The following is a 21,805-nucleotide window of genomic DNA, read 5'->3' as shown; positions in this document are numbered from 1 at the left end:
AGGAAAGATGGAAGGAAGGAAGGAAGGAAGGAAGGAAGGATGGAAGGAAGGAAAAAAGAAAGGGAGGAAAGATGGAAGGAAAGAAGGTAGGAAGGAAAGATGGAAGGAAGGAAGGAAGCAAGGAAGTATGGAAGGAAAGAAAACAAGACAGGAATGCATATTTTTTATGAACTCCAGCTGAACACAAGTTGTCAAAATGAGTGATATGAACAAGTTTGAATGAATGTGACATAAAACCGAAGCCGTCGTGTTAACTCTTAGCGTGTTGAGTGTTTGCGTGTTTCATGTTAGCGTGTCACCTGCTCTGCAGCTCCTTCATGGCAGGACTCAGGTAGCTGGCCGTCACCATGTTCACCTTCCTGTTGATGCAGTGCTTGGCGATGAGCGGGTGGTAAGCGTACGGCAGCATGCTGAGGAAGAGGAGGAGGAGGAGGAGGAGGAGGAGGAGGAGGAGGAGGAGAGGAAGGACATGAAGCTCAGACTGAGTACTGACACTGTAGAGAGGTTTAAACATCAGAGAGAAGGACCCCCCCCCCCCCCCCTCCCCCCAAATACTAACTACCACCTGTAAGGATTCACCTTCAACCCAAATTTAACCCTTTGTAGGTCACACTAAGATTCTTTTCCTTCCTCTTTGTTGCCATGACAACATAAATACAACCTGTATCTATAGCAACCATAGAAGAAACAGTATTTATAGCAACCATAGCACAACCTGTATCTATAGCAACCATAGCACAACCTGTATCTATAGCAACCATAGCACAACCTGTATCTATAGCAACCACAGCACAACCTGTATCTATAGCAACTATAGCATAACCTGTATCTATAGCAACCATAGAACAACTTGTATCTATAGCAACCATAGAAGAACCTGTATCTATAGCAACCATAACACAACCTGTATTTATAGCAACCATAGGACAACCTGTATCTATAGCAACCATAGCACAACCTGTATCTATAGCAACCATAACACAACCTGTATTTATAGCAACCATAGGACAACCTGTATCTATAGCAACCATAGCACAACCTGTATCTATAGCAACCATAGAACAACAAGGAAGGAAGGAAAGTAAGTGTGTGTGTGTGTGTGTGTGTGTGTGTGTGTGTGTGTGTGTGTGTGTGTGTGTGTGTGTGTGTGTGTGTGTGTGTGTGTGTGAGCTCTACCTGATGACCAGGTCGTGATCTTTGACCAGAGAGTCCAGGTGTCCTTCCTGACTGGTGGCGTCCAGCATCACTGGGATGGTGTTTGGATACTTAGCTGCCAGCTCCTCCGCCTGCCTCAGCAGCACCGACGCTGGAGACACACACACACACACACACACACACACACACACACACACACACACACACACACACACACACACACACACACACACACACACACACACACACACACACACACACACACACACACACACACATCATTACATATCATACAATCATTATTACAGTCAACTTTAAAAGGCTGTGAAAATCTACTTTCTAAGAATTTATGTGGGAAGGAAAAGAAGACAGGAAGGAAGGAAGGAAGGAAAAGAAGACAGGAAGGGAGGAAGGAAGGAAAAGAAGACATGAAGGAAGGGAGGGAGGGAGGAAGGAAGAAAGAAAGGAGCTAGGATGGAAAGAAGGAAGGAAGGAAAGAGAGAGTTAGGAAAGAAAGGAAGGAAGGAAAGAAGGGAGGGAGGAAAGAGAGAGTTAGGAAAGAAAGGAAGGAAGGAAAGAAGGAGGGAGGAAGGAAGGAAGGAAAGATGTCAGGAAGGAAGGAAGGAAGGATGGAAGTAAGGAAAGATGGCAGTAAGGAAAGATGGCAGGAAGGAAAGATGGCAGGACAGATGGCAGGACAGATGGAAGGAAGGAAGGAAGTAAGGATGGAAGTAAGGATGGAAGGAAGGAAAGATGGCAGGAACAGAAGCTCCAGATTGTAACATTTTAAAGGACAGACTCACCGACGGTGACCTGAGTCCTCTCATCGCGGGTCAGATACTCAACGACGGGACCGGAGACGTAACCGGATCCCAGCAGCAGAACACGCTTCATGCCGCTCTTCTTCAGGATCTGAGCTTTCTCTCTGATTCACAACAAACACAACCAGGATGAACCGTCACAACCTCAACACGACGAGAGACAACAGATTATAACACATGAGTTTATAAAGATGGAAGATGGTATTTAACCCTCCTGTTGTCCTCCAGTCAAGGAAGGAAGGGAGGAAGAAAGAAGGAAAGGTAGGAAGGAAAGGAGGGAGGGAGGAAGGAGGGAAGGAAAAAAGGAAGGAAAGGAGGCAGGGAGGAAGGAGGGAAGAAAAAAGGAAGGAAAGGAGGCAGGGAGGAAGGAGGGAAGGAAGAAGGAAGGAGGGAGGGAGGAAGGAGGGAAGGAAAGAAGGGAGGAAAGGAAAGAAGGAAAGGAGGAAGGAGGGAAGGTAGAAAGGAAGGAAGAATAGGACGGAGGGAGGGAGGGAGGGAAGGTAGAAAGGAAGGAAGAATAGGAGGGAGGGAGGGAAGGAGGGAAGGAAGGAAAGGAGGGAGGGAGGAAGGAGGGAAGGGGGGAAAGGAAGGAGGGAAGGAAAGAAGGAAGGAAAGGAGGGAGGGAGGAAGGAGGGAATGGAGGAAAGGAAGGAGGGAGGGAGGAAGGAGGGAAGGAAAGAAGGGAGGAAAGGAAAGAAGGGAGGAGGGGAGAAAGGAAGGAAAGGAGGGAGGAAGGAGGGAAAGAAGGAAGAAAGGAAGGAAAGGAGGGAAGGAAGGAAGGGAGGAAAGAGGGAAGGAAGAAAGGAAGGAAAGGAGGGAGGGAGGAAGGAGGGAAAGAAGGAAGAGGAGGGAGGGAGAAAGGAGGGAAGGAAGGAAAGAAGGAAGGAGGGAAGGAAAGAAGGACAGAAGGAAGGGAGGCAGGAAAGGAAGAAAGGAGGGAGGGAGGGAGGGAGGAAGGTGGGAAGGAAGAAAGGAAGGAAAGGAGGGAGGGAGGGAGGAAGGACGGAAGAAAGGAGGAAGGAAGGACAGAGGAAAGAAGGGAGGTAGGAGGGAGGGAGGAAAGACAGACGGAAGGAAGGAAGGAAGGAAGGAAGGAAGCGAGGGAGGGAGGAAGGAGGGGAGAAAGGAATAGAGGAAGGGAGGAAGGTAAAGGGAGGAAAGAAAGAGAAAAGGAGGGATGGAAGAAGGACAGACAGAAGGAAGGAAAACAGGAAGGACAGAAGGAAAGAAGGACAGAAGGAAGGAAGGACAGAAGGAAGGAAGGAAGGACAACAGAAAGAAAGAAAGGAAGGAAGGAAGGACAGAAGGAAGAAAGAAAGAGGATGAAGGAAAAAACGAAGGAGAGAAGGAGGGAGGAAGGAAGGAAGGGAGGAAAGAGGATGAAGGAGGAAGGAAGGACAGACAAAGGAAGGAAAGAAGGAAGGAAGGATGACAGGAAGGTTAAAACGTAACAAAGTGAATCAAACTTTGACTCTTTACACATCATTTCTCTCTCTGCTGAACTTTTATTTTGTGATGAACAGATTTATAAAGAAAAACCAACAAAGAAGAAGAAGAGAGACTTCCTGGAGCACAAAGGAAAAACATCCTTCAAATTAAAAGTTTCACTGCAGCCAAACTCAAAATGAATTTGTGTTGCTTTTGATCAACTATTTTATTTTTTAAACAGTTTTTCAGCGTGTTATTAAAATCCTTGAAAGATGAGAGAGACAGAAATCAGCTGCTGGGAATCATTCTTTACTTCTCTGAGTTATTATTAAATAAATAAATAAATAAATAAATGTTTTCAGGTTTCAGACGAACAATGTCGTAAACAGTCAAAGCAGAACTATGAAATCTAATTTTCTGATGTGGATGATTGGAGGCAGGAGAGGGGGAGAGGGGTGGGGTGGAAAGAAGGAAGGGAGGGAGGGAGGGAGGGAGGGAGGAAGGAAAGAAGGAAGGGAGGGAGGGAGGATGGAAGGAAGGAAGGAAGGAAGGAAGGAAGGAAGGAAGGAAGGGAGGGAGGGAGGGAGGGAGGGAGGGTGGAAGGATGGAAGGAAAGATAGAAGGAAGGGAGAAAGGAAGGAAGGAAGGAAGGAAGGAAGGAAGGAAGGGAGGGAGGGAGGGAGAGAGGGAGGGAGGAAGGAAAGATGGAAGGAAAGATAGAAGGAGGGAGGGAGGAAAGAAAGGAAGGAAAGTAGGGAGGGAGGAAAGAAAGATAGGAGGGAGGGAGGAAAGAAAGGAAGGAAAGATAGAAGGAGGGAGGAAAGAAAGAAAGGAAGGAAAGTAGGGAGGGAGGAAAGAAGGAAGGAAAGATAGAAGGAGGGAGGGAGGAAAGAAAGATAGAAGGAGGGAGGGAGGAAAGAAGGAAGGAAAGATAGAAGGAGGGAGGGAGCAAAGAAAGGAAGGAAAGGAGGGAGGGAGGAAAGAAAGATAGAAGGAGGGAGGGAGGAAAGAAAGGAAGGAAAGAGGAAGAGAGGAAGGTAAGGGGGAGCAAAGAAAGAGAAGGAATGAGGGAGGAAGGAAGGAAGGAAGGGGATGGAGGAAGGAAGGAAGGAAGGAAGGAAGGAAGGAAGGAAGAAAGGGGATGGAAAGAAATATAGAAGGAGGGAGGGAGGAAAGAAAGGAAGGAAAGAAAGGAAGGAAAGTAGGGAGGGAGGAAGAAAGGGAGGAAGGATGGAAGGAAAGCAGGAAGGTAGGAGGGAGGGAGAAAGGAAAAGAGGAAGAGAGGAAGGTAAGGGAGAGCAAAGAAAGAGAAGGAAGGAGGGAGGAAGGACAGAAGGAAGGGTGGAAAGAAAGAGGAAGGAAAGAAAGAGAGAAGGAGGGATGGAGGATGGAAGGAAGGAAGGAAGGAAGGAAGGAAGGAAGGAAGGACAACAGGTTATTATTAAATAAATAAATAAATGTTTTCAGGTTTCAGACGAACAATGTCGTAAACAGTCAAAGCAGAACTATGAAATCTAATTTTCTGATGTGGATGATTGAAGGAGGATGAGTGGGGGGGGGGGGGTGGGGGGAGGAAGAAAGGGGATGGAGGAAGAAAAGAAAAGAAGGACGGCAGGAAAGAGAGAGGAAGGAAAGAAAGATAGAAGGAGGGAGGGAGGGAGGGAGGGAGAGAGGAAGGAAGGAAGGAAGGAAAGAAAGAAAGAAAATAAGACTGGAAGGAAGGAAGGAAGGAAGGAAGGAAGGAAGGAAGGAAAGATGGATGGAAGGAAGGAAGGAAGGAAAGAAGGAAAGAAGGAAGGAAGGGAGGGAGGGAGGGTGGAAGGATGGAAGGAAAGATAGAAGGAAGGGAGAAAGGAAGGAAGGAAAGAAGGAAGGGAGGGAGGGAGGGAGGAAGGAAGGAAAGACAGGTGGAAGGAAGGGAGGGAAGGATGGAAGGATGGAAGGAAGGAAAGATGGATGGAAGGAAGGAAGGAAAGAAGGAAAGAAGTAAGGGAGGGAGGGAGGAAGGAAGAAAGGGGGGAAGGATGGAAGGAAAGAAAGAGAGAAGGAGGGATGGAGGATGGAAGGAAAGAAGGACAGAAGGAAAGAAGGGAGGAAGGACAGAAGTAAGGAAGGAAGGACAACAGGTTATTATTAAATAAATAAATAAATAAATGTTTTCAGGTTTCAGACGAACAATGTCGTAAACAGTCAAAGCAGAACTATGAAATCTAATTTTCTGATGTGGATGATTGGAGGAGGATGAGCGGGGGGGGGGGGGGGGGGCAACAAGCAAATATAAAGTATAAATAAATAATAAATAATAAAATAAAACAATCAGCTTCATAATCACACTTACCACATGTTACCTGTAAAACTCATGTTTTCATTCATTAAATAAATATAATATATATAAAAGTAGTAATCAATATTAAATCAGTTATTAATAATAATGATCAATATAAAATATAAAACCATAAATCATTATTAGATCACATTTATTATTATGTTAGTAGGAAAGCAGTAGTAGTTTTAATGTTTCAAAATAAAAGAAAATTGTTAAATAAAAATAAATCATAAATAAATAAATAACCATTACCTCACAAGTGATATTGAAATAACAAATATTATTAATTGAAAGTACAAAAATAATATTTTTATACTTTAATACTATATTTATCAAGCTGGGGTTTTTTGTAAATATGTTTTATTTGTTTATTTCCACTTAAAGTGAGAGAAGACATGTATTCAGGCATTTTTGACTATATATATATATATATACATATATATATTTATTCTATAATTTTTATTTCTCACCTCAAATTTAAAAACCATAAAAATCTAAACTCAGTTTCTCAACTTTGAGGATTTAAGTCTTTTTTTAATTTATTAACTTTTTAATTGTAGATGAGAGTTAATTAAATTCATAAAGACATCATGGTTTCTTTTTTTATCCCTGCTGAACTCAAAGAACATAAAACCTAATAATAATAATAATAATTATGATCATATTAAACTGCAGCAGGACTTAATACCCCCCCCCCACCCCCCCCCCCACCCCCCAACCTCAGACTCAGACTCACTTTCAGACTCGTCAGTGACGGTTTGACCCTCGACTTTAAACTCACACTGAACATAATTAAACTGAGCGGCGCCACAATCTGCATTATAATAACACCCTGATAAAGACATTAGCCCCGCTGACCTGTGGCTGGATTATATATTAATATCCCCCCCAACCCGCCCCCCCAGCTCCCTCTCCCTCCCTCCTCCTCCCCCCTCCCTCCTCCACAGTCAGCTTTGGCCTAATTGGATGCGACGCACATGCACGAGTCTGAGCGGAGGTCTGACCGTCAGTCAACCCGCCGCCACCGCCACCGCCACCGCCGCGTCTCATCCTCTTAATTAAAAAAAAAGAAAAGAAAAGAAAAGAAGAGAGAGACGTTTCCCTCAGGAGGATTTCTTTACATATCTTAAGGAGCCAAACTGAACCACAGAGGGATTAAGATTTTAGTGGCATGGCTTGTCTGGGAAAAAAAAGAAGATACTTAAGGATCAATTAAAGGAGGAAACTCATCAGGTCTTAAAGATGCTTGGCCTCAATATGCTGCTGTAGGAGTCACTGAGGAGTCTTAATAATCTATAGGAACATACATTAGTAGTCATTTAACAAGGCCAGCTCATTAAAACCAAAACTGTAATCAATCAAAAGCAGATTATTAAAAGAGATGAAACTTAACGAGGATTGTAAAAAGGAGGATGAACATGCAGGTGATGATTGGTTTTTTATTGTTTGAGGAATCTCTGGTTCTTGTTTTCCGTCTTAAACGAAGTCAAAAAGGAGAAGATTGATTTCTGTTTTCTGTCTTTATGCATCCGGTCCAGGAAGTGTTAAAGTACTGATAATAACTCTCTTAAATGCATCCACTTCCTCCTCCACTTCCTCCTTCACTTCCTCCTCCATTTCCTCCTCCACTTCCTCCTTCACTTCCTCCTCCACCTCCTCCTCCACTTCCTCCTCCACTTCCTCCTTCTCTTTGCATCTTTGAGCCTCTGACTGGAGACTCGAGCAGAGATGCAAAGAAAAGAAAAGAGTCCGATCTCTTATAATGCAGCTATCAGTCGGCTTTTAATTACGTTATTGTACGATAAGTTGATATATAGACACGATGTCAAATTACGTTATTGTACGATAAGTTGTCAAAAATGACGTTATTGTACGATAAGTTGATATATAGACACGATGTCAAATTACGTTATTGTACGAGAAGTTGATATATCGTCACTATTTCAATAATTACGTTATTGTACGATATGTTGATATATCATCACTATTTCAATAATTACGTTATTGTACGATAAGTTGATATATCGTCACTATTTCAATAATTACGTTATTGTACTTTAAGTTGATATATAGACACGATGTCAAATTACGTTATTGTACGATAAGTTGTCAAAAATTACGTTATTGTACGATAAGTTGATAGACACGATGTTGATAATTACGTTATTGTACGATAAGTTGATATATAGACAAAATGTCAAATTATGTTATTGTACGATAAATTGATAAATAGACACGATGTCAAAAATTACGTTATGTATGATAAGTTGAAAAAAAAGACACAATGTCAAAAATTACGTTATTGTACGATAAGTTGATATATAGACACGATGTTGATAATTACGCTATCATACGCTAAGTTGATATATAGATAAAATGTCAAAAATTCCATTATTGTATGCTAAGTTGATATATAGCCACGATGTTGATAATTACGTTATTGTACGATAAGTTGATATATAGACACGATGTCAATAATTACGTTATTGTACGATAAATTGATATATAGACACGATGTTGATAATTACGCTATCATACGCTAAGTTGATATATAGATAAAATGTCAAAAATTCCATTATTGTATGCTAAGTTGATATATAGCCACGATGTTGATAATTACGTTATTATATGCTAAGTTGATATATAGACACGATGTCAAAAATTACGTTATGTACGATAAATTGATATATAGCCACGATGTTGATAATTACGTTATTATACGATAAGTTGTCAAAAATTACATTATTGTACGATAAATTGATATATAGCCACGATGTTGATAATTACGTTATTATACGATAAGTTGATATATATATATATATATATATATATATATAATCCAGTTTTTAAGCTTTATTCTGGAGTAAGAGGGTTTCTAATGTTTGTTAATGTTTGTTAATATTTAAATTTCAATCCGGTGTCACACAGAGATAATTTAAAGTCTCTGTCAGCAGTGCTTTCATTTCGGCTCTGATGTAGATATCAGCGTTGGTTCGGGGGGGGGGGGGGGGGGGGGGATTGAACACACCTTTTGTCTCATCAACACTCAGATTAAGACATGATTGATAAAGCCATTGTGTGATTTGGCAGCTGCTGGTTCAGCTGTTTCTGCTTGTGGCTGAGCAGCTGAGCAGCTGAGCAGGACCGGCTCCACTCAGCACACAGTTCAGGTTCAGGCAACACGTACAGATACATGAGCATGTTTAGTTATTATTTGGACATGTGCAGTAGTTGCAGTGATTCCTTTAAATGTGATTACTAAACCCTTGGATGTTGATATATTACAGTTTAACAGTACATTTAGAGTTAGATAATAAACTTGGGTTAAGAAAAAGGATCAAATACACATAAAATGTTGCTGAAAAAATATTATAGAGGTTTAAAATGCATATAGACTAGGGCTGTCAAATGATTAATTTTTTTCATCGCAATTAATCGCAGAAATTCCATAGTTAATCGCGATTAATCACGTTTTGAATTGCATGTTTGTACGATAAGTTGATATATCGTCACAATGTCAAAAAGTACGTTATTGTACGATAAGTTGATATATCGACACAATGTCAAAAATTAGGTTATTTATACGATAAGCTGATATATAGACACGATGACGATAATTACGTTATTGTACGATAAGTCGATGTATCAACACGTTACGTTATTGTACGATAAATTGATATATAGACACGATGACGATAATTACGTTATTGTACGATAAGTTGATATATCGTCACAATGTCAAAAATTACGTTATTGTACGATAAGTTGATATATCGACGCGATGACGAAAATTACGTTATTGTATGATAAATTGATATATCGACACTTCAAAAATTACGTTATGTACGATAAGTTGACATATAGACACGATGTCAAAAATTACGTTATGTACGATAAATTAATATATCGACACGATGACGAAAATTACGTTATTGTACGATAAGTTGATATATCGTCACAATGTCAATAATTACGTTATTGTACGATAAGTTGATATATAGACACGATGACGAAAATTACGTTATTGTACGATAAGTTGATATATCGTCACAATGTCAATAATTACGTTATTGTACGATAAATTGATATATAGACATGATGACGATAATTACGTTATTGTACGATAAGTTGATATATCGACACTTCAAAAATTACGTTATGTACGATAAGTTGATATATAGACACAATGTCAACAATTACGTTATTGTACGATAAATTGATAATTATTGTGACAGACCTATATGGACTTTTACTGTCTTTCAGTGGAGAGAAGCTAGCAGTTTTTCTATCGTAGGTTAAATACTTCGTGGATCTCTTTTTGTTCTGGATGCAGACAAAATGAAACTCTGACTCTGATGAAGACGGCAACCAAGAAGATTCCCCAAACTCTCCCAAACGTAAAAAAAACACCAAAATAAGACGGACGGACGGATGCGACAGAATGGGATGATGACGACGAGGGGGCAATTGAGAAGAAAATATGTTTCTACCCCGTTGTTCCGATACCTAAAGACAAACTCCGGCGTCTGAGGTTGGCCTTATTTGGACACTAGCCATGCAAGCTGTTAATGCAGAGGCAGGTTGGCACAGGAGACACCAGAGGGCAGCACTGTGCGGGAACAACAACAAGATCGTCTGTTAGTCGCTACGAGTCCGATCTCCAGCAGGAAGACGCTAACAACGTCACAAACTGCAAAGCTAGGAAAGGATTTAAGGGTTATAAGGAGGGAAAGAAAGGAAACATAGCAGCACTATAAAGCACAAGAACATGTCTATTATCAAAAACGCTAGCGTAGGACAGGGGTGTCAAACATGAGGCCCGTGGGCCAGAACCGGCCCCCCCAGGGGTCCAATCCAGCCCACTTTCCTTCCTGTGTTCTTTTTCTACCTTCCATCTGTCCTTTCTTCCTTCTGTCCTTCCTTCCATCTGTCCTTCCTTCCTTTCTTTCTTCCTTCTGTCCTTCCTTCCATCTGTCCTTCCTTCCATCCTTCCTTCCTTTCATCTGTATTTCCTACCTTTCTTTCCTCCTTCCTACCTTTTTTTATCTTTTCTTTGTTCCTTCCTTTCTTTCTTCCATCTGTCCTTCCTTCCTTTCTTCCTTCTGTCCTTCCTTTCTTCCTTCTGTCCTTCCTTCCATCTGTCCTTCCTTCCTTGCTTCCTTCCTTTCATCTGTATTTCCTACCTTTCTTTCCTCCTTCCTACCTTTCTTTTATCTTTTCTTTGTTCCTTCCTTTCTTTCTTCCATCTGTCCCTCCCCCCTTTCTTCCTTCTGTCCTTCCTTCCATCTGTCATTTCTTCCATCTGTCTGTCCTTCCTTCCATCTGTCCTTCCTTCATTCATTGCTTCCTTTCTTCCTTCTGTCCTTCCTTCCTTCTGTCCTTCCTTTCATCTGTATTTCCTACCTTTCTTTCCTCCTTCCTTTTGCCTGTCTTTCCTTCCTACCTTTCTTTTATCTTTTCTTTGTTCCTTCCTTTCTTTCTTCCTTCTGTCCTTCCTTCGCCTGTCCTTCCTTCCTTCCTTCCTTCTGTCCTTCCTTCCATCTGTCCTTCCTTGCTTCCTTCCTTTCATCTGTCTTTCTTTCCTACCTTTCTTTTATCTTTTCTTTGTTCCTTCCTATCTTTCTTCCATCTGTCCTTCCTCCCCTTCTTCCTTCCTTTCTTCCTTCTGTCCTTCCTTCCATTTGTCCTTCCTTCCTTCCTTTCTTCCTTCTGTCCTTCCTTCCATCTGTCCTTCCTTCCTTCTGTCCTTTCTTCCATCTGTCCTTCCTCCCCTTCTTCCTTCCTTCCTTCCTTCCTCCCCTTCCTTCTGTCCTTCCTTTCTTCCTTCTGTCCTTCCTTCCGCCTGTCCTTCCTCCCTTTCTTTCTTCCTTCTGTCCTTCCTTTCATCTGTCCTTCCTTCCTTCATTGCATCCTTCTGTCCTTCCTTCTATATTTCCTTCCTTCCTTCCTTTCATCTGTATTTCCTACCTTTCTTTCCTCCTTCCTTTTGCATGTCTTTCCTTCCTACCTTTCTTTTATCTTTCTTTCTGTCCTTCCTTCCTTCCTTCTGTCCTTTCTTCCATCTGTCATTTCTTCCTTCCTTCCTTCCTTCCTTCCTTCCTTCCCTTCATCTTTTTAATAATCCGGCCCACATCAGATCAAACTGGTCTGTATGTGGCCCTTGAATGAAAATGAGTTTGACACCCCTGGCGTAGGAAGTTAGCGCAGGTTAGCTACGTTAGTACACGATGTTAAATGTTACCTGTCTCGTAATCTTTAGTCATTTCGTCCATTGATCGGGTTGCGTTAATTAGTAGGTAACATTTTCAATTTTCAACACTTCAATTGAAAACATGCTAATAGTCTAATAGTTAATGATGTGTAAGACGCTCACGAAAAAAAAAAAAAAGTCTCACCTTCTTTCCCGAAGTTTGTCAATGTATTCGAACTTCGGGGTGAGGACTCCGTTAGAGGTGATGACAGCCTTTATTAACAAAGAGTACAATAAACCATGTCAAAAATAACACAGTAATAAATAAAGTGAGTATATATAGCGTAGTAAAGTTCGCCATATTTTGCGTAATTAAGTACTGTGGCTTTAGTTTGAGTTATAGCTCAATATTAAACATTCATAAATTAACCCTCGTGTCGCCTCCCTTCCTTCCTGCCTTCCCTCCTTCCTTCCTTCCGCCTGTACTTCCTCCATCCCCCTTTCTTCCCTCCTTCTTTCATTCCCTCCTTCCTCCCTCCTTTCCTTCCTCCCTTCCTTATTCCTCCCTCCCTCCTCCTGTCTTTCTTTCCTCTGTCCTTCTTTCATACCTTTCTTCCTTCTTTCCTTTCCTCCCTTCTTCCTTCCCTCCTTCCTTCCTCCCTCCCTCCTTTCCTTCCTTCTTCCTTCTTTCCTTTCCTCCCTTCCTTCCTTCCTTCCTTCCTCTCTCCTTTCCTTCCTTCTTCCTTCCTCTCTACCTCCCTTCCTCTCTCCTTTCCTTCCTTCTTTCCTTTCTTTTCTTTCCGGAAGGACGACACGAGGGTTAACCTCCTACGACCCTGCGTCCTCATATGGGGACATTTGAGGTTAGCTAGACCTTATACTTCATTCTGCTTAACTTTGACCTGTTGACCTCGTTCGTACTCACTTTTTTGAGCCACCTAGTGGTAACAAAAGCCCATTACAGTGTAAAAACAGTTGATCTGCAGACAAAAGTGGACCAGGTACAAAACCATATCAAATTTTATGGTTGAAACTTGTTTATTTATGCTTAATAACGTTTGTAGTTTGATACAAATTTGACTAATTTTAGCTACAATGCTAAACTACTGGTTTAGGACTCATTTGAGGGCATTGGGGCTTTATTATCCTTCATGCAAAGGGAAGCTGTAAATGTAAGGAAGCATGGTTTTATACACTGGTGAATGAATTGTGTTACACAGTAAAAGAAACCCAAAAGCTCGGGTCTCGGGAGGTTAAAAAATACATCTAGAAAACACAACATTTTTGAGGAATTTCTTCTTTTATTCTTACTTTGTTCCACTGAGGTCAATTTGACACAACGCTACTCTACATAAAATCAAACTACAACTAACTTTTTCCCGTCTGCTAGGTTGTTGTAAGTCAGATAAAACAAGCTCAACGTCTTTAACTCTTAATTAATAAAGAATCTATTAAGAATGAATCACTTTTTTCTGACTAAATTGCACCTTTTCTGTAAAATTAGTGTAAAGTTAAAGGATCAGTAAAATGAAGTGTTACCTAAAATGTATTTTAACAGGCCGGTTATTTCAATATCACAGCTTAAAGTCCGTGTAAAGTAAGAATAAATATGTGTTCTGAGTTTGACATACCACAGAAAAGTGTGTTGATAACCACCCTGCCAAATTTGAATGATTAAAAAAAAAAAAAAATCGCCAAATATATGAAATTAGGCTTCAAAGTTGTGTAAAAATCAGCCTCTTTCTCTGCTCCCAAACGCTGAAGCCCCGCCCCCTACCAAGTGTCACCTGTCAATCAAAGTCACCACCTCTACCAGAAACATGGACGCTACGTCTGAGAGCTTTCTGCTGCTAACTCAGCTGTTAGCTCGGTGGCTAACTGGCGGCTAGCTAAGCTGTTAGCTCGGCGTCTAACTCAGCTAACTGGCTAACTGTAGACTGTAGTAGTAGTAGTAGTGCTAACTCAGCTAACTGGCTAACTGTAGACTGTAGTAGTAGTAGTGCTAACTCAGCTAACTGGCTAACTGTAGACTGTAGTAGTAGTAGTGTGTGCTGAATGTATTTATACCTCTACAGCAGCAGGGGCGGGTTTATGCTAATCCTAGCTCCACAATTCAAATCTAAATGGTTGAAATGCTTTTTACACCTTTTATAGAAATACATTTATGACCTATTTAATGTGTTTAGAAGAAAATGTCTGAATTCACTTTACACGGTCTTTAATAGTTTCTCTGAAGCTTCTGCAGCAAACACAGTAAAATAAGAACTCACGTCTCTGACTTGTGGGCTGAACTCCTCTTCGTCCAGCGGTCTGGTGGCGTCTGAAGGCAGCTGACGATGACAAAACACATCACGTTTAAAAAGAAACAGAAAATAAACGAGTCCCGTCTCTCTCAGGGGTTTTTATTCACTCTGTCAAACCTTCTGCAGCTCTCTCCCACAGACACATACCAGCGTTAAGCAGCAGCACCGAGACCGTGACTCAAACCCAACACCAACGCCACCAGCTCACCTTTACCACCCAGCACACGTCTTACCATCTCCCAGATGTAGGGGAAGAGTCTGTCTCCAAAGTACTCGGTGGCCTCGATGGGAAGCTGAGCGGGAAGGTTGTCGATGGAGCACATGAGGATCCCGTTTCCCTCCACGCTGCCGAGACCAGAAACAGAAAGAGAGTCTTTAAATGAATGAATCTTTAAAGCCAGTTACACACATTTACGTCTGTAGGGCCCGATGATTTCCGCGATCACGGAATCGCAGAATTGGCCTATTAACCCTCCTGTTGTCCTCGAGTCAAGGAAGGAAGGAAGGGAGGAAGAGGGAAGGAAATGGAGGAAGGAAGGAAAGGAGGGAGGAAGGAAGGAAGGAAGGAAGGAGGAAGGAAAGGAGGGAGAAAAGAAGGAAGAACGAAGGAAAGGAGGGGGAAGGAAAGGAAGGGAGGAAGGAAGAAGGAAGGAGGGAGGGAGGGAGGGAGGGAGGAAGGAAGGGAAGGAAGGAAGGGAGGAAAGGAAAAAGAAAGGGAGGAGGGGAAGGAAGGAAGGAAGGGAGGAAGGAAGGAAGGGAAGGAAGGAAGGGAGGAAGGAAAGAAAGGAAGGAAAGGAAGGGGAAGGAAAGGAAGGGAGGAAGGAAGAAGGAAGGAAGGGAGGAAGAGGGAAGGAAAGGAAGGAAGGAATGAAAGAAGGAGGGAGGGAGGAAGGAAGGAAGGGAGGAAAGAAGGAACAGTCAAAACAGACAGGGTCAATTTAACCCGGGAGGACGACAGGAAGGTTAAAACAAAATTTTGTCAGTTATAAACTCCTTATTTATCTTCTACTGGTCCTTTATGCAGCCGCTCAGTTCAGCCTCTGTCTATTAACAGGCTGTTTTAGCTCCTGTCTCTTTAAGAGCCCCTCCCCCAATACATACGTCCTAATAAATTTACTATAATGTTCAATTCTACAACAGAGTCATGTCATACACACTACAACAGAACATATGTATGATTTTCATTCCTCAATCTCTTCTACTTTTTTTCTTACTAGTTTTTTCAATCAAATTCAACATTTCTTACTCAATAAAATCATATTAAAAGCCTTCCAGCATCTTTAAAGTTCACATATTCTTCACATCTGCATCTCTATATTAATATTCTGAGTCTCTACTGGAATATCTTTACATGATTTCCAGTTAAAACCTCCTTATTCATCTTCTACTGGTCCTTTATGCAGCCGCTCAGTTCAGCCTCTGTCTATTAACAGGCCGTTTTACCTCCTATCTCTTTAAGACTCCCTCCTCCCTCCTCCTCCGTCCTCCTCCTGATGAGCCCACTCTGCTCTGATTGGTCAGCGTTTTGTTATATTTCCACCACCGCTACTCTTCTCCTTCACCCTTGACTATTGCGGAGGTTTTACTTTTTAAGAAAACATCACAGTGAAGACAAGAGACTTTTTTTTTTTTTCTTTATCCGTCCATTTTTAAAAGAGTTGAATCAGGTAGAGTATTCAGGCGCTACGGCAACCTGACGGTTCAATTCAAGCCTCGGCTGACTCTCCTTGTGCTCGGCTCAGTGAAGGTTAGCGGGAGGAAAGGACACTACTGTAGTCTCTCCGGCTTATGAATGAGAAGTTGGCATTTAAAGAGGAGAAAAGGGGGGGGGGGGGGGGGGGACAATGAATCATCCACCTCACATCCTTGAATCTGAATGTAAGTGTTTACCTCCTGGATGGCAATTTAGACTTCCAAAATGTCGACTGGATGGCGATAAAAACTCTTTTGTTCCACCTTTCCTTTCAGATTTGAATTGGCAGCAGATAAATGGTGTGTTGGTGTGTTGGTGGAACGTTACATGGTCACACGGCACTTTACACAAGAGGCATCTATAGGCATCTGCAGTCTGACTCTACTGCTTTTTATCACTTTTATTCCTCTTTTTGTGCGTTTTCTGTCCGATGGATGAACTTTATTTGTGAATTAACCCTTTAACAGACAGCGTGCACCAGGAGATACAGACTCTTTAACCTTCCTGTTGTCCTCCCGGGTCCTTCCTCTGTCCTTCCTTCCTTCCTTCTTTCCTTCCTTCCTTCCTCAGATCTAAGTTCAGCTGTTAGGGTAAATGTTCCCTCCTTCTGTCCTTTCTTCCTTCCTTCATCTGTCCTTCCTTTCTTCCTTCCTTCATCTGTCCTTCCTTTCTTTCTTCCTTCATCTGTCCTTCCTTTCTTTCTTTCTTCCTTCCTTCCTTCCTTCCTTCCTTCCTCGTTTCCATCCTTCTTCCTTTCCTTCTTTCTTCCTCCTTTCCTTCCCTTCTTCCCTCCTTTCCTTCCTTCTTCCCTCCTTTCCTTCCTACCTTCCATCCTTCCTCCCTCCTTCCTTTCCTTCCTCCCTCCTTTCCTTCCTTCTTCCCTCCTTTCCTTCCTTCCTTCCTTTCTTACTTTAGGTGCAAATGACATAACTAGTAAGGCCTGTTTAAGGGTTAAACCCGTTTTCATGTATTGAGTGATTGTAAAGATGCTGCTTCTATCGTTTCCTCAGTATTAGTATTAGTAATATTAGTAGGTCTAGCTTACCTTAACTCAAAGATTTGGCATTATGGCTCTTTTTGATTAATTTTAAATAAATACTGAGATTATACTGAACTAATCTGTGACATTTTATTCACCAAAAGATGTTTCAATTTCCCTAAACTCATTTAAAATGTTTGTATTTTATCCATTTTTGTAAACTGTGGGTTGGGTTAGGACAAATCTGGTCAAAAGAAATGTGTAGAGAGGGTTTTTACAGCTGTAAAATGTAAAAATGGGTCAAATTTGACCCCAAACAGTATGTAAGGGTTAAAGCTTCCTGCAGAGAGACGTACTAACCAGGCGGGGAGCTCTGGTCCTCTGAAATGAGGCCAACCAGGAAGTAACTTAGAGCTGCATTCTATCAAAAGGCCACCAGGGGGCGACCGTCTCTATACAAGTCAATGGAGAATTCACCAACTTCTCACTTGATTTCTAACCTCAGTAAACGTTTTCAAAATGTGTTTATGGTCTCAATCGCTAGTTTAAAGCCTTCTTCAATGCAGTATGATGTTCATTTGGGACATTTTGGCCTCCCTGATTTTATATGTGATGATAAAGCAGGGTATGCATTAGGGGCGTGGCTACGTCCTGATTGACAGGTTGATTGACCAATGTCCTCGAGAGCTAGTCCTCGTAACCATAGCAACCTCCCCGCTCCGCCCATAGCTCCGCCTCATGCCCATATAAGTAGAATCCGTGCTTTTATTTTTCCCAGCATGCACCTGAAATTTTCAAGATGGCGCTGCCCAGATTAGAAACTATTGGCTTCCGAGCAGCAGTCCACAAACCAATGGGTGACGTCACGGATGTTACGTCTGTTTCTTTTATACAGTCTATGATATGAACTCTCGCTTAACACTCTCATTCATCAGGACTGAGTCTTCTCATAGATCCAGCTGGTGTTCCCTGTTATCTTATCATGATACTAATGTAGTAAATTACAGCAACACTACATTATCAGAGGGGCTTCATTCATGTATTAAGCAAGGTTATTATAGTTTTGAAATTTTCTTTAGTTTTTATTTTTATTTAGTTTTTCAGTTCGCTTTTTTATTTCAGTTTAGTTTTAGTGTGTTCATCAAGTGATTTAGTAGTTTCAGTTTAGTTAGTTTAGTTTTATTTTGAAGGAATTGACTAGTTTTAGTTTAGGTTTTATTTTGAAGGAATTGACTAGTTTTAGTTTAGGTTTTATTTTGAAGGAATTGACTAGTTTTAGTTTGGTTTTATTTTGAAGGAATTGACTAGTTTTAGTTTAGGTTTTATTTTGAAGGAATTGACTAGTTTTAGTTTAGGTTTTATTTTGAAGGAATTGACTAGTTTTAGTTTAGGTTTTATTTTGAAGGAATTGACTAGTTTTAGTTTGGTTTTATTTTGAAGGAATTGACTAGTTTTAGTTTAGGTTTTATTTTGAAGGAATTGACCAGTCTTAGTTTAGTTTTATTTTGAAGGAATTGACTAGTTTTAGTTTAGGTTTTATTTTGAAGGAATTGACTAGTTTTAGTTTAGGTTTTATTTTGAAGGAATTGACTAGTTTTAGTTTGGTTTTATTTTGAAGGAATTGACTAGTTTTAGTTTAGGTTTTATTTTGAAGGAATTGACTAGTTTTAGTTTAGGTTTTATTTTGAAGGAATTGACTAGTTTTAGTTTGGTTTTATTTTGAAGGAATTGACTAGTTTTAGTTTGGTTTTATTTTGAAGGAATTGACTAGTTTTAGTTTAGGTTTTATTTTGAAGGAATTTACTAGTTTTAGTTTAGGTTTTATTTTGAAGGAATTGACTAGTTTTAGTTTAGTTTTATTTTGAAGGAATTGACTAGTTTTAGTTTAGTTTTATTTTGAAGGAATTGACTAGTTTCAGTTTAGTTTTTATTTAGTTTTAGTTTTTCAGGTATTAAGAGATAGTCTTGACTTGTAGAAGCTGAAAAGGATGAAAGAATGAGTGACACCAAATATGGTTTATCATATCATATATAAGTCCTTTTAATTTCATTCTTTAACCACGAAGCATAGCGGCTGCTGCAGGACAGGAAGTCATCAAGGGAGAAAACGAAACAACAACTAAAACGAAGCTGAATTTATCTGTAATTCAGTTTAGTTTTAGTTAGTTTTACATCGTTCATTGTAGTTTTTATTTTAATTCCAGTTAACCTTCCTGTCGTGCTCCCGGGTCAAATTGACCCGTCTTTTTTGACTGTTCCTTCCTTCCTTCCTTCATTCCTCTCTCCTTCTCTCTTTCTTTCCTTCTTCTCTCTTTCCTACCGTCTTTCCTTCCTCCATCTCCCTTTCTTTCTTCCTTCCTTCCTCCCTCCCTCCTTCCTTCCTCCCTCCCTCCCTCCTAACTTCTTTCCTCCCTCCCTCCTACCTTCCTTCCTTACTTACTTCCTTTCTCCATCCTTCCTTCCTCCCTTCCTTCCATCCCTCCTCCATCCCCCTTTCTTCCTTCTGTCGTTCCTTCCTTTCTCTCTCCTTCCTTCCTTCCTTCCTTCCTTCCTTCCTTCCTTCCGTCCTTCCTTCCTTCCTCCCTGCCTTCTTTCCTTTACTCCCTTCCTCCCTTCTCTTCCTTGACTTGAACACAACAGGAGGGTTAACTAAATTATTTTTTCATTGCTAGTTTTAGTTTTAGTCTTAGTTTTTGTTAACTATAATAACCCTGGATCAGAGGGGCTTCATTCATGTATTAAGACTATAAAAGAGCTTTTGCTTCATGTAGTACCGCTGTGTGTAGCTTGTCTCCTTGCTGCAAGAAGAATAAACACTGGAAACTTCAGAGACTCTGAGCCTCTTTGAGATTTGAGAGAATTTTTTATAACAATAAAACCTGGAGCCGAGAGCAGAGACTGTGACTGTACCTGTCATGGTCGATGTGCTGGTCGGCGTCGTACATGCAGAAAGGTTTATCGATGGTTGTGCAATCGTTCATGAACTCTATGGAGCCGCCGGCATCAGCTGATATGTCACAGATGGCCAGCAGCCTGCAGAAAGAGAGAGAGAGAAGAAGAGAGGGAAGAAGAAGAAGAAGAGACAGAGTTCATGAGATCAGAGCAACAGGCCCGGACCGTCCCTGTGGAGATACAGCGGTTACCACGACGACAGCCATCCAGCCATCTGCCTGTCAGGTGCATCTCTCTGTTGTGTTTACTGTGCGTGACTCCTGCTAATAAATGAACTGAATAAATATGTTTCTCAGTGAGGCTGTCATGTTTATTTTCACACATAAATAAATAAATAAATGAGGCGTGAAGCTGAAATCTGAGTCCGAGCTTCAGAGTGACTCACACTTCATCATCAGAGTCTGACTGATAACCATCACATTCTTAAATGGTCTGTATATAATATCTGCATCCTGTTACTGGTGCCAGTTTACTACAATATTACCCCGTTTCCACCGAGCTGGAAGCTAGTGCTAGAGCCAGTGCTCAGTTGGTGCTAATCCAAGCACCTCTTACGAACCTGTTGCTTTTCCACCGGCAAGGAGCCACGCGATTACGTCACTGTATAACGTAGGCAGCGCACGCCTTTGAAGCACTTCCATGATTCACCAGTGAGAGGCAGCAACATGGCGCAAGGCAGCTAGCCTGCCGGAAACGAAGAAGAAGAAGGAGAAGAAGAAGGAGAAGAAGAAGAAGAAGAGCTCTGGCAAAAAAATGATAAGAATAGTACTTTTAATCAATAAATCTTTAATCCTCTGTAAATGCCACGCTAGTCTGCTAATAAACGTTAGCCCCGCTAGCCGGCTAATAAACGTTAATCCCGCTAGCCGGCTAATAAACCTTAACCCCGCTAGCCGGCTAATAAACGTTAGCCCCGCTAGTCTGCTAATAAACGTTAGCCCGGCTAGCCTGCTAATAAACGTTAGCCCTGCTAGCCGGCTAATAAACGTTAGCCCCGCTAGCTGGTTAATAAACGTTAGCCCCGCTAGCCGGCTAATAAACGTTAGCCCCCCTAGCTAGCTAATAAATGTTAGCCCCGCCCCCAGTCCGCTGACGTAATCGGTTCTTGCTTTAGACCAGCAAAGAGTTGGTGCTTGCTCTGGCTCCCGTTCTGAGGCTCGGGGCTGGAGCTTTGGCGGTGGAAAAGCAAAGAACCGGTGCTTAGTCAGGCTCTGGCTCCGAACCAGCACCAGCTCCAGCTCGGTGGAAAAGGGGTATGTGAACACATAAGGGCTAAAAAAAAAAAGAAAAAAGGCCCATCCTTCAAGTCGTAGTAAAAAGAGGAACAAAACTAATAGTAGGAGTATTAAGGAGAATGAGTCAAGCCTAATGAACGTATGATACGCTTCGACTCACAGACAGCAGCGGACCGGACTCGTTCAGACTCTTACTTGTGAGGCAGCTGCGGTGATCCTTCGCTGGCGGTCGCTAAGATCTTGGGAGGTCTGATGAGCTTCTGAGCGTCCAGCCGTCGCAGCAGTCGGGGGGTGTGAGGGTCCCAGTAGATACCGTTGATCAGGCAGTTAGTGTATGGAGCCACCTGTGGTTACCATGACAACGGGTCAATCACTGTAGTACTTTTACTCAGTTTAAAAGGTATTTCTATGTGATGCTACTTTATACTTCTACTTCACTATGACTTTTTGTCTTTGTACTTTACTGCAGTACAGTTTGAGGTACTTGTACTTTACTGTAGTACAGTTAGAGGTACTAGTACTTTAGTGTAGTACAGTTAGAGGTACTTGTACTTTACTGCAGTACAGTTTGAGGTACTAGTACTTTACTGCAGTACAGTTAGAGGTACTAGTACTTTACTGTAGTACAGTTTGAGGTACTTGTACTTTACTGTAGTACAGTTTGAGGTACTAGTACTTTACTGTAGTACAGTTTGAGGTACTAGTACTTTACTGTAGTACAGT

The 21,805-nt window shown here is 41.5% G+C and overlaps 1 protein-coding gene across 1 annotated transcript in view; it reads right to left on the bottom strand.

The window, feature by feature from the left end:
* Positions 1 to 295: 295 nt before the first annotated feature.
* The window catches only part of aass (aminoadipate-semialdehyde synthase), a 38,246-nt gene continuing 16,736 nt past the window's right edge, over positions 296 to 21,805 (bottom strand). The window contains exons 9-16 of the mRNA XM_053319380.1: positions 21,278 to 21,426; positions 19,806 to 19,928; positions 14,457 to 14,568; positions 14,191 to 14,250; positions 12,126 to 12,193; positions 1,959 to 2,080; positions 1,177 to 1,306; positions 296 to 410 (exon numbers count right to left, since the gene is read on the bottom strand). Coding sequence (XP_053175355.1) covers positions 296 to 410; positions 1,177 to 1,306; positions 1,959 to 2,080; positions 12,126 to 12,193; positions 14,191 to 14,250; positions 14,457 to 14,568; positions 19,806 to 19,928; positions 21,278 to 21,426 — 879 coding nt within the window. The remainder of the gene's footprint in view (positions 411 to 1,176; positions 1,307 to 1,958; positions 2,081 to 12,125; positions 12,194 to 14,190; positions 14,251 to 14,456; positions 14,569 to 19,805; positions 19,929 to 21,277; positions 21,427 to 21,805) is intronic.

The sequence above is a fragment of the Scomber japonicus genome, chromosome 5 (genome assembly GCF_027409825.1).
Source record: "Scomber japonicus isolate fScoJap1 chromosome 5, fScoJap1.pri, whole genome shotgun sequence".
NCBI classification, from domain to species: domain Eukaryota; kingdom Metazoa; phylum Chordata; class Actinopteri; order Scombriformes; family Scombridae; genus Scomber; species Scomber japonicus.
Note: the sequence above shows the minus strand (reverse complement) of the source record. Positions and strands in the feature narration are given on the sequence as shown.